General features: G+C 40.6%; 1 protein-coding gene across 1 annotated transcript in view; it reads right to left on the reverse strand.

Annotated features, from left to right (window-relative positions):
- Positions 1 to 13,294, reverse strand: part of PPIL2 (peptidylprolyl isomerase like 2) — a 68,198-nt gene that overhangs the window by 50,296 nt on the left and 4,608 nt on the right. The window contains exons 6-7 of the mRNA XM_066562364.1: positions 3,214 to 3,265; positions 957 to 1,048 (exon numbers count right to left, since the gene is read on the reverse strand). Of these exons, the coding sequence (XP_066418461.1) occupies positions 957 to 1,048; positions 3,214 to 3,265 (144 nt within the window). The remainder of the gene's footprint in view (positions 1 to 956; positions 1,049 to 3,213; positions 3,266 to 13,294) is intronic.

The following is a 13,294-nucleotide window of genomic DNA, read 5'->3' on the forward strand; positions in this document are numbered from 1 at the left end:
ACACACCCTCCTAGCACAGCCCATTCAGGAAGCCCAGTATTGCAAACTGCAGCAAAGAGAGCAAGAGTTCTGCACTACTGCCCAGGGTTTAACAAAGACCACTCTTAAACCCCTCCTTGCCTGTTAACCCCAGCAGCCAAAGAATCCTGCTTGCAGAAAGAACAGAAAATACTTTCTATTTTAACCTGATCTAGACTGCTGTCACAGGTGAGGACAGCTCTACTACATCAGAGCAAGTTTTCAAAACCATGATGAATCCAGTCTTTTCCTTGACAGCAATGGTTTCAGCCTGTTCCTCCCTCAGTATTTGAATGTCCCACCAGAATTCAAAAAGATGTTCCAGTATTCAGACTTTTTACAACACTGGATATGGATTCATTAATTGAAGGATTTATTTGCTACTGAAAAAATAAATAAAACTTGCTTTTACAGTAAGGACTACGCAAAGAAGTCACGATTAAAATTCCACTTGGGTTTACATAAATGTTCACAAAACATGAATAAAAATGCAATTTAAGTGTCCATTAAGGCAGTCTTTCTCCTATTCCCCCAGCTCCAGCTAAAATGCTCTTTTTTATTCACTGATATGAATAGAAATGAGGCAATTTGTGTTTTTGTGATGACACTGTATCAGAAAGAAGACAACAGAAAACTTGTCTCTTAATCCAACTGAGAAGCATATAAAAGCTACTCATTTTGAAACACAAGATTCAGTACATGCAGATTAACTTAAGAAAAGGTTTTAGAAATACTATTTAATTCATATTCTAAAATTGTTCCTATTTTGAAGGCTAAAGTTGGACAACAATTTATGAAGTCAGTCTATCTCCCATCCTTTAATTTCCCTGGATGTAAAACAAGAACAAAATTTACTTGGTTTTCTAAAACATTCTGTGATTTTGACTGAAATGCATCAAGCGCAAAATATTAATAATGAAATGCAACAGAGAACCTACCTCATAGGCAAACACATTTCCAGTAGTCTTGATGGCCACAATATGGGAGTTATTGGTAAATACAGTAAACAGCACTGGACAGTGGTACTTGCCTGATAGAGGGGAAAAAAGCATACATTTCACACGAATATCTGCAACTGTTCTCAGCTAATTTTTCTGATCTCTGTGGATGATATTTACATTAAATTTTAATATAAAGTGCAAGTTCAGTGGATATTCAATGGTGTTTTAATAACATTTTTATTCTCCAGTGACAGAAAAAGTGCTAGAAAAAGTAACAGTTAGGAGAGCTATAAAACAAGCAAGGAAAATGCAGTTTTGAAATAACTGCCAATTTCCTAACACAGAACTTTGTCCAACTTGCTTGATATTTATGAAATACCACAATACAATTGTTACTATTGTAATCAAAGATCTACTGATAATATTAACCTTGTAATATGTCCATTGCTCTGTATCACTCTTGTTCACAGGAATAAAAGTTTAGCTTACAGTCTACAGAAAAGTACACAACAGCTGTTGTGCTTGAAGCAGAGTAGAGCATTTTGTATTCAAATGTGGCAAGCAGAATGCCATTAAATCTGAACACGTTACTCAGTAAGGAACCCAGCTTCTGCTCTAATCAAGCTGTGAATTTTCCCAGGAGGGTCAGCATAAATATTAAGCAAGTCAACAGCAAGCAAATTGATGGGAGGCAATGTAGGAGGAAAAAGAAAAATGTCTTGATAATCTCAGCAGAAAGCAGTTAGAAGAAGATTATTAATACTTGATCAGTTTGCTAGACCTGGGGGTTTGGGTGAGATTTTTGAAATAAGTTGGGCCTATTTAGTTCTTTTCTTCCTAATTACCATTTGCAAATCAAAACCAGCAAGGAGGCCAGAACAGGCTGCTCTCAGCACCTGAGGGGACAGGGAAGGCAAACACCTGCAGAGACTGAGCCCTCGCTGTGCCACCAGAGGCAGCTCTGCCCCCTGCACAAGCAAAGCTGAGGACACTTCTGTTAATGCCACCAGGGCTGAAGGAAAGCCACTGCCACAAGGGACTGAAACTCAAGGAGTTTAGAAAGGGATTTTTGCAAGTGCCCAACTGATGGAGACAGACACACACTGGTAAAATGTGAGGCCTCATTCCAGCTTTGTACAGAAGAACAAGTCACCCTATTCTCAGTTCTAGGAAAAGCAAAACTGCTGAGGGCACACACATGTTGATCTGGACACAAAGTACTCGACTCATAAGTGATCACTACATGGGAGAAAGTGCAAGGCACACAGATCTTTTATATCACATTTATGTGTGAACAGAGAAGATCCTACAACCATTCCACGTTATGATTTAGAGAAAAGTTTGCTGACAGACAGAAATGCAACATTTAATTTTTGTCTTTTGTTGCATTTTCCCTTGATTGGTTAATGATACAGAATAAACCTTTTTAAGGAAAAGGCTTCTAAGACTCTGTGGCTGTTGTCATTCCATCCCAGCATTGTGAGCTGGACTTCTTTAGGGAAAGCACAATGTCATGGTATCTTTCAAAAGCCTTGGCCACTATTGATCAATTTTTAACACCCTGCTCTTGAGACAGATGGACCACAAGGCACAGAAGAAATCCATCAGCTACAGAAAAGAACTTGTAATCCATAGATTTTGGTAAGATAAGGAGACAGACACTCCAGAATTTTATTCCCACCTAATCTTAGCCATTTTCATTTCAAAGAAATCATTATCTGCTTTGTAGAAGATGAATTCATCTCCACTCTTCTCTTTTGTTCCTACCATGCTCTCTTAGGAGGCTGATTTTATATCTTGCAAAAATAAAACTCGAGGCAGCTGTCTTGTGTGCTTCTATTCATAAAATCCCACGTGTTTATTTAAGTCTAATCCCTTTTATAAACAAAAAGCTGTTCAAAACCAAGTGAACAGCAAATATTGCCACCGGCAAGTTGGAAATAAGATAACATTACAGAAATTTCACTTTTTCTGATTCTTTCCTTAAAGTAAACAGTACCTTAGTGCAGTAGCATCTATAGTAAAGTGGAATTGCTGAATAATTTACAGCTCCCCAGTGTAAAGAAAAACAGAAATGTAACTTTGAAGGTAAACATATCACTCACAAGAAGCAATTATTCTACTCAAAAAAAAACATGATAGAGAACACAAACTACTTAAGTTCACCATGAGTAAGACAAACCAGAATTTATTAAAGCACTCATTAAGGAAAAAAACCCAACAAAACACGACCACAGAAAATGACTGCACTTACCTTCACTGTTTTTAGCAAAATTCAACTTTATAAGTGATTTGGCATCTAGTTTCTAAAGAAAAATAAAGCATTAAAAAGATTAATCACAATAGAATGTAACCATGGAAATAAAAGGAAACTGCAACATCACTGTTATGACTTCAAGAGTACATAATTTATTACTAAACTATTGCAAGTTGTCTGAATTATCAGAACCCTGGGAATCCAAGTCACAGACCACAAAAGCAAGGCTCAGGGAGCCGGAGAACTGGGATACATTTGTTTACAGGGCTCTATTTGACACAGGACAGTGCTAACCATGGGGAATCAGCTCAAGGAGTTGTACAACTCTTAGCATAGACTGAAAGGGCAGTTGGCATGAAAGGCTAAGAGGCAAAGATCATTGCCACTGATCAGAAGGGACAATTCAGCAGGGACCTCTGATGAAAGTCATAAAGCCAGCAAACCATTCTGGCAATCAAGCTCAATGCCTTTTCTGAAATAACTGTAATTTCCCTTTTACTCAGGAAACGTGCAGCAGAGCTCACATGACAGTCAGCAATAATAAAGAGAAACAGAGGCACAAGTTCTCTGGAGAGGCACTTGGGTAATGGAGTCTCAGGAGGGATTTTCAGTCACTTAACCCCCAGGTAACAATTCCACTGAACAGGGAACTGAGGTGACAGCCAAGGCTGGGATAATGTTCTCCAGCTCTAGAGAGGACACTCCAAACTAAGCTACTCCTCTTCCACACTTCATCAGAGGCATCTATGGCATTTCTCTGCTGCCCTCTCTCTGGAAGGGTTTTCTGACATGGGAAGAGCAGAGCTGTGAGGCTGGCAAACATTTCTGGACAATCAGGCTGCTCCTGTCCTGCAGCCTTCCCAAAGACATGGAAGCTGCACACACACCCAAAATAACAGCGAGCCAGGCCCCCAGTCATTCCATGGCATCAGTGTGTGATTTGGGTACATCACTGGCAAGACAGGACACATCACAACCTGGGTGACCTCACCAGGATGGTCAGGTGGTGCTTGACTGTGGCACCCACCTGGAGATGAAACAAGCTGCAAGGCTGAGTCAGGATCTGAGACTTCTAAAAAACAAAGCCTTTGATTGTATCAGCTGTCAGAGACAGTTTCACAGCCAAATGGATCCTTAAAAGCACACACAGCACAGGCCTTTTAAAAGAAACAATCGGTTCTCTTCTCAAAACACGCACCTGAAGGGATTAGGGAGATTTTTATAACCCAGACAGCTCTTTATAAACAGCTACAAGTGGAGATCTGCCAGCCCTGGTACCAACACTGCTACTCCAATCATTATGGCAAAAAAACAACAAAGAAAAGTGTGAAACTAAGTTAGTGGGCTTTCTCTGCCTAATCAAAATTCATATTCTTGGTTTACAGAGTACATGTTATGACAGCTGGACTCATTCGTTTATAGGGAGGCGCTTCTCAAATTGCTCTCAACCAATTGACAGGCTCATTTGCTGCCAGAAAGGTAACCAGCTCTCTAATTTATTAGCAGGAAGAGCAATGAGAGCTAGTAGGAATAAGATGGGAAGGGAAAAAAGAGGCCAGGTTTGGTTATATTTAGTTATGTGATAGAAGACCAGTACTGCTGCTTTTCCTTAAGTGGATTCTCAAAAAAAACCCACCCACTCCAATTATCTGCACACTGCTGGGGTACAAAGGCAATGGCAGCAAAGGCAATGGCAGTCTGAAATGCCTAATTGAATGCAGAGCTTTATTTATTTATTTATCTTCTTACAAGAACAAATTTATCAAAGAAGTAGTAGGGGAACTGCAGCGTTGCCAAAATGAACATCTGATCCTGGACAGATCTGTTCAACCTAAACAACTATTAACACAAAGCAGCATCCATCTGTGCACATGTTGTTCAATGGCCCAAAAATTATGTTTCAGAAAAAGCTTCTTTACAAATACAACCACTGGAAACATTGGTAATTTCAAGGTCCTTAAATTATCCTCCTGGCAGATCTGAGCTATGCCCAAAACACATAAACATCTTTAAAGAAAAATGAAAACAGTTCTGTAAGAAACAGTTTAGCATGATTGAAGATTCAGATTTATAGCTTGACAGAAATTTCACAGAAAAGACAGACTAACTGCTGTGCAGACTTTAAAGGTAGCAAAAGCTGCAGTGCACTTTTCATCTGTCACCCTATGATGTATTGTTAGAAGTGCTGTCAAGCCCTTGGACTCTCACTCTGTGCCCAGGGAAATAGTACGGTATTTCAGGTCAAATCTTTCCAAATTATGGAAAAAGGTTATTTTTCAGCCTCAGTTACTCATGGTGCATCAGCTGCTCGTGCTGGACCTGCTCCCCACAGAGAGCAGCACTTACACAGTCTCATGTCAACAGTAAATAAAAAACCAGTGATTGTCATACAGGAGTTGAAATACTGCCTGGAGTGAGAACTCTGTAGTGAAGTACTGATGAATATTACAAACTTTTATTGCCACAGGCTGGCCTTCTATCAGGCCCCTCTTGAAGAAGTGACCTTGGTATGTCAACTCATGCCCTTTGGAGCAGCTCCTTCAGCTTGCATGAAGGAGCTGCTCCAAGGTAAGAGGGGGATTTAGTGTTTGTCAAAGAAAATCTTTGGAGCCTCAGAACAACAAAACCAGATGATGATGTACTACAAATGACTGCTCAGTGCCCAAGACCAGGCTACAGGATCTGGCAACTGCACACAGATAGCCACAGAGGAGGGAGTTCACAACCGGGACTTCCAGGAGGTTCAGTTTTGAAACACCTACACATTACCCAGGAAAGTGTAAAAGGACATATAAGCAAACTGTGTAATATCATTTTTTTCCTCTCAAGTTCTACATTTCCCATGAAAACAGGATTATCTTGCATGTGGGTGAATCTCCTTTTATTTATTCTCCATCAAAAGTCAGAGCTTTCCAAGCACCATCACACAGTTTGTTGCCATGGAAATGACCGTTATGCCACAAATGGGCGCCGATCTTCACAGGAAGAGACAGCAGGAGTGAATGAATCCTAAAATGAGTTAAAGGACTTGTTTTCATGTATTTTTTATTATTAATAATGCTTAAGAGAGAACAAATATTGCATACATAGCTCAAGTTCAAAACTATTTTCAACCTCAGTTTCCCTGACACACACCCACCATCCAGTTTCAGCCACGCTCCAGTTAAGAAAGCAAGAGGAAAAAAAGTGTTTATTAAAAACACTTGATCTAATTAAATTCTAAATTCCTAATGACAATGAAAAGGCCACAAGCATCTGCCACTTCCCTTAAGCAGAAATAAGAGCCGCAGCATATTCCCTTCTAAAAATATTTTATGCAGAAATACTGGAAAGCAGACGCATTTCATGGCACGTAGTGCCAGCTGCTCCACAGCAAGGAAGGGCTAAAAAAAAAACAAACGCAAACCCGCGCGAGCTCTTTTCTCAGCTGACTCCTCTCTCACAGGCACACTTCCACAGAGGCAGCCAAGGCTACTTTTGGCCATGACCTACTTTCCTGTGGCAGCGAGCGGCCCCAGCGCCCCGCGCACTCTCCCGTGTCAGCTGACAGCGCTGGCTCTGCGGGATCCCAAAGGGCAGCAGCCTCTATTGACAGCCAGGCTGAGGTGGTGCATAAGCCACGGGGGTCAGTGGGGCACTGTGGCAGCTCCGGATGGAACACGCCCATTGTTCCCAATTAAATCATTCTCTGCCATGGCCGGCTGTCTCATGCAGATATGACCTACAATCCCCACGCATCAATTAGTTACACTCGCTGAATCCCTTTGGTCTGGGGCTGCACGTTCCTCTTGTTAATAAGGCTCTGACCCTGCTGGATATGCACCAGCCTGAAAAGCAATCAAAAAGGGCTCCACTGATTCCCTACCCACACATGGGCAGAGTTGGTGACATGAGCACAGGCTGTGTTTAGTAAAGACAGACTTTCCCATCCTACCAACAGCAACTGAGTAAGTGTTCAAATGTTCAGCACTTGGGGATTGGACCCCCGAGCAGACACACTGAACAGCCTCTGTCAGGAACACACAAAAATCCAGGGAAACTGGTATTGGGGTTGTGTGGCCAGGTTTTGGTAGTGGGGGGGCTACAGGGGTGGCTTCTGTGAGAAGCTGCTGGAAGCTTCTGCTGTGTCCAGCCAGCTCCAGGATGGACATGCTGCTGGCCAAGGTTGGGACAATCAGAAATGGTGCTAAGGCAGCTGGGATAACATATATAGGAAGAAAATCTCTCCTGGCCCTTATCTCAACCCATGGACCCCCAGTGAGATTTTCTCTCCCCTGTCCAGTTGTGGAGGGCAGTGAGAGAGAGGCTTTGGTAGTGTCTGGGGTCCAGCCAGGACCAACACACTACACGGGGAAAAATTAATGTGTCACATCCGAACTGGCTGATAACATGAGGTCAAAAACCATTCAGAGGTGGCATGGCCATTTGGTGGTTTTTCATCCCACCAAAACAAGAATCACAGAGTTACCTCAAGCAGAAGAGAAAGCCAGAACAAATACTAATATTGAAATGCAGTGTTGCCTACCAAGTACCAAACTTAGCTTAGCAACAGCAAATGAATTTTGTATTACATTCCTTGGTTCCTTTAAAGATGAGACCTGTTACATATAACTTTACATACAGCTTCCCATTTTAAGAAGCCCTCTTACAATTTTCCTTGCTATAAAATCTCCCCAAAAAAGTGGGTCATGAGTTCAATGAATAGTACTGGAATAACTCCCTGTATATTGTTACTTATTTCAGATTTTGTAAATGGATTTAATGACGATAAAGGGCATTGGAAATCCTCAAGCCTACACATCAGGGTTTGCAACTGGAAACAGCAGCACTGTTTTAACAAAAGAAGCCATCTATATGTATTTTAACACTCCATGGAAAATCTGGGGTCAGCAGTCAAGAGGACAGAACAGTCTCACATAAATTTCAGATATCATTTCTGTGTTTAATTCAACAACAAAAATGCTCAATATTTATCACAGCTGCCTACCTAATGCTAAAAAGATACCCTCAATTCACATTCTTGGATGAAGTTGCTGTTTAACTGCAGTCTTCATGTACTGCTGAGCTAGATTGGAAATGGACACAGAAGATCCTTCATTACACACTTCTAGACCACTGTATTTACATATTTAAAAGTTAATTAAACTGACACCATATGGTCACCAAAGCCTTGTCCAGAGAACCATAAAGATATGCTTGATAACACACATGGTTCACAGATACCAGCAATAATACTGCTCTATCAAAGAGCACATTAACAGAAATTACCATGAGAAAAAGACATGTAGCTGCATCGCAAGTTCAAACCTGCAGTCCTAATGCAGTCAAAAGTCTACCAATCCAGAGATCCACAGCCAAATACAGCACAGTTCAAGGAAAATAAAGCTTTGCAGAAGCACCAAAAATCTAGTCTCCAATTTTAGTGAAAAACAGGCAAGTAAAGATCTGTGGGAAACCTCATGCTGCATCTCATTTAAGGCTAGAGCGCTTCACAGCTGCTAGTTTTTCAAGTGTCACAATCACAAAATCCCATCCAATGTGCACACTTACAGCAAAACACAGAGAAGGAAAAGGAGAGACCATCTGTTCAGTCTGTAAAACCTAGATGTAAATACTTTTTTGCTGTAAGGGACATAATGCATTAGAAATAACGGTAGACACGTTTATCTGCCTGTGCCCAGAGGTGAGTTACTGGATCAAACACTGCCCATCACCACCACAGTCAGCAAGGTGTGAAGGAGGAACAGCAGCTTGGCCAGTGACTCATGACACTGGAGGGTTTTAAATGTCTTTTTTTGATAAAGCACTTGAACAGTAAGTAGAAGCAAATCTCATCTTCTTTGTCCTCACTGTTTCCCAAAGATACAGGGAATTGAAAAATAAATCCCCTTTTTAGGACAGATAAAGGCTAACTCTTAGTAGTGCTGGGTGTACTACTGTAAAACACACAAACAACTCTGGAAGAAAGAACCAGCTATCCATGTTTGTCAGCAACAAAGGAGAGAGGTAAAGTTTCAGAAAACCCAACAAAAGAAGGAGTTATCTGTCAGATACAGCTCAGTGGGATTTTCATCCCCTTGATCACCCCTGTGTTTTATGACCATTTCGTTATGCCACGTGACTTTGTGGTCACTCCTCAGGGCAGAAACCATGTCCTCATATGTTTCTATCCAGGGGCCTTGAAAATTTATGTCACTAGTCAAATATTAACTCATTTAGACTGTTGACTAAAAGCTAATAATTTCTGAGGCCAATGAGGTAAGACGACACGGCTCAGTTGCTGCATATTGAAGAGTTCATCTCGTTCAAAGTGGATTCTGGGCATTTGAGCAGCAGCCTGTGTCTGCTGCCCCAGACAAAAATGCACCTGGAGAGAGATGCTTAATGACAACAGCTGCAACCACCCATGTCTGAAAGGAGTCTGCTACTGCCCACAGAAATACAGGCAGCAACGTTTAAGTGGAAACAACAAAACAAAGAGAAAAGGAAGAACTACTGCTCATCCTGGCTAACTCTAACTTGTACCTGCTTCTGAAATGACCCAGACTACCACAAGAAAATGCAACAAATTCTCATTTTCTCAAAGCACCCTTCCTGTCTCAACACATACACTGAAATGGTTTTTGGTTTTACACTATCATGTGTAATATTTCAGATATTATCAAAGTACTTCAGGAAGAGATTAGAAAATATTCCCACCACTGTACCAGGCATTCACACAGCATTTACTGTGTATGATTAAGATTAACTCTGTTCAAAGAAGATATATTAAAATTTAACAGATGTGGAGGAGAACCATGACCATGTAGGGTATGGAGAACTTAAAGGCATGAAGAACATCTGAGAGAAAAATACAAGCCTCAACAACAGAATGTCAAGAAAGCATTAAATTCTTCGGTGCAAAACACACAGCTGTAAACACTAACAGAGAGAAGCACAATTCTGGCACCAATACAAACGAGACTAAGCTGGTCAAACCCAAAATTTACAGAAGATATGTATCAGATGAAAAACCATCAGCAAAAACTATCAGTAGCCATAGTAGGCAAAAAGCAAACACTGGTTCAAGACAGAGCACGCAGTTTGCAAAGCAGACTGAGAGAGCCGAAGACCTCAGACAGTCTCCCAGTTTTCTGTTCCTGATCATTTCACTCCTCTTTCTGCAGCACATGAAAACCAAGATGGGTTTGTCTGAATCATTTTTCAACAACAAAGCTTCCTTTGGCTTTATTTCTGTAAGCTTTGTTCTCTGTTCTGTAATAAGCTATTACTCACCCAGAACAAAACTGTATTCCCACCCCACACTGAAACTTTTCTTACAAATAAACAAGGAAAAAAACCTCATTTCAAATATATAGGAAAAATATGCTAAGTTAAACAAAAGGGGGAAAAAGGGGGCAATTTAAACTTCTGCAATATCTGAAGACCTGAGTTGCATCAGACAAATTAAGAAATATACTTTGAATTTCAAAGCTGAAGATGTGCCGACTTCTTCTGACATGTACGTAAAAGGAGTTCTCTAGAGAAAAATTAAAATTCTCATTTATACATCACTCACATTACACCCAAATGAGACCTGAAGTTACCAATCCACCTAAATGATCACTCATTTCCAAAGCCCCAAGGAGAAAATACAGCAGACTACTTGGATTTCAGGTGCTGTGCTCTGATGCTGAGGAAAAAACAATGTGAGAGGGATATGACTCATTCCTGAGTTCTACATAATGAAAATTATCTCAACTGGTCAAACTATTTAGTCCTTAATTAGACAGTCCCAGACTCTAGATATGGAAAATTGATGTGGACATAGCCTGCCTGTGGAAGTCTCCACAGCATTTTCCTGCTGGTATTTTGGATCCAGACAAAAGAAGAAAATGCTCAAAGTAAGCACAATCTCTTTGGAAACAGTAAGTGAAGAAAACTTCTCAAGACAAAAAGATGAGAAAGCACAAGGAAAATCTGACTCCTGCTTCAACATGACATTTTTAGGTGATCATCAGAATTGTGGGGTAACATTACCAGCAGGTTACAGAAAGGTCTCAACAAACACTCTGAAAATGCATCCCACTGCACATTATCTATGGCCATTGCATTCTCCTGACAGTGTTCACTGCTACACTGCCCTGAAAGAGGGCACCTTCAAACCACAGGGTTTTGGCTAATGACATCCATTATTTGCTGCTCATTATCTAGAAACACACCTGGAACAACACAATTAAAGCAGCAATCTGCAGTAAATTACCTCACAGACCATATGAACTGAGTTAAAAGCCATTGTCACTGTTGATTTAGCCATAAGGGTCACATGAAATTGGAACTTCTCCTCCTCCCAGTTGAGGCCTGAGATTGGTTCCACTTGACTCAGGGTTGGATGAGTTTTGTCTGTGACTGTGATCTCAACACCTCTGACTCAGTCATGTGTGAAGCTCATCCAACCCACTTTCAGGAATCCATTCCTGAAACACAGGGACCCTGCACTGATTATGTGACAGAGCTGGAAAGCAATTTGTAGTGAAACAAAGTCCTGGCTAGAACTTAACCTGTAGTTTAATACCTGTTCCTACTTGGTATTTCCCACATTGCTCACACACTACAGTTTCTTTATTCAGAATATTGCAAAAGTAGAAAAAATACCTAAGCCCTGTTTCTCATTATGTTCTCTCCCCAGGTGAAAAAACAATTATCAATGTTTTCTATTTCTATCTCTATGCTTTCAAAATACAAACATGGTAAAAACGCTTCTATGATTAAGGAGTTTTACCTTTGCTCCAATTTCTGCATCCTTTTCAGACAGGATTTCCCTTACTTGGATAGCCAAAGACTTTTTTAAGGCATTAAAAAAAAAACCATTGTAAGGTTGTTTGTTCATTTTTTAAGTGGGATCAACAAATCAACAGTAAAAGAAGTAATCTTCTTCATATCCTCTTCATTAAACCAGGTCAGCAAGCTTCACTGCAAAACCAGTAACTGATTTCTATGGGATCTATGAAACTCACAGAAATCTACTTGACCAAATTGAAAAGAAATCATGATTTCAACAACAAAATGAGGTAAAAATAGCCATCAGCATTTAGAAGATAAATATTTTTAAGGAATGTATTTGAGAATGCTTTCCCAAGTTTTGAAATAACAGATGTAGTTGCAATTTTTTTCTTTTGTGGCTAAGAAGTTATAGGTTTTGAAAGTGCCTGTAATTATTATGGCAAGCATCATCTTACCGACCTTACTTCAAACAAATGATTGAAAAAAAGGGCACTGTTTACATTCCTAGTGAGCAGTGCTGGAGGGAGGAGGTGTCCACTGCAGGCTGTCATTGCTGCAGGGCATTGCAGGTACAAGCTCTCTGGTGCTTCCAAAGCCTGGATCAGACAGGCTTACAGCAGGAGCCAGGCACCTGTACTGCCACTATTTGATCATGTTAGTCATAATTTCACCTCAAGTCAGCTTTATTTGGTAAATACAGGATTAAAGAGTGTGGGAGAAAAATAGCAAATATTTATATTGTACACAGAGCAAAGCTCCGTGTCCAGCTCTCTCTTTTTAAAAGGCAGATGTCTCACTGGGAAAAGTCAGGGATTTTTAGCCTTCTGACTCCAAAGCTGGTTGTCATTTTCCATGTCAGTGGCTCTGCCTTGTATTAGTTCATCATATGCAGCAGACTCCTCTTTATAATTATCTTCAGAGCCAGACCAAGCAAAAGGCTTTTCTAACATGTAGAAAACACTAATAAAAAATTTCCTTCCTAACATAGTGACGCTTAAGAAAATGCCCTCTGTGTCCTGCAAGTCTGGATCCCAACCTTGCACAAGACAGGGCACAACACAAATTCTGCTCTGCCTCATTCAGACCACAAATGGGACTCTCAGTCTCATAAATCCACCACACAGCATCTTCAGGTCTCCCAACCTGACTCATAGCCAGGCTAAATTAACTGGACTGAATCAAATTACCTGGCTTTCCAGTGTCCAAAGAGTTAAATTCCCACAGAAAAGAAGGAACCAGGGACAAAGACAGTAGCTACTTCTAAGCCAAGGGAACAGAGATATTTGCCCAAGGTTACAGGGGCTGAAAGTACAGC

This window comes from Molothrus aeneus, chromosome 18, assembly GCF_037042795.1.
Source record: "Molothrus aeneus isolate 106 chromosome 18, BPBGC_Maene_1.0, whole genome shotgun sequence".
NCBI lineage: Eukaryota > Metazoa > Chordata > Aves > Passeriformes > Icteridae > Molothrus > Molothrus aeneus.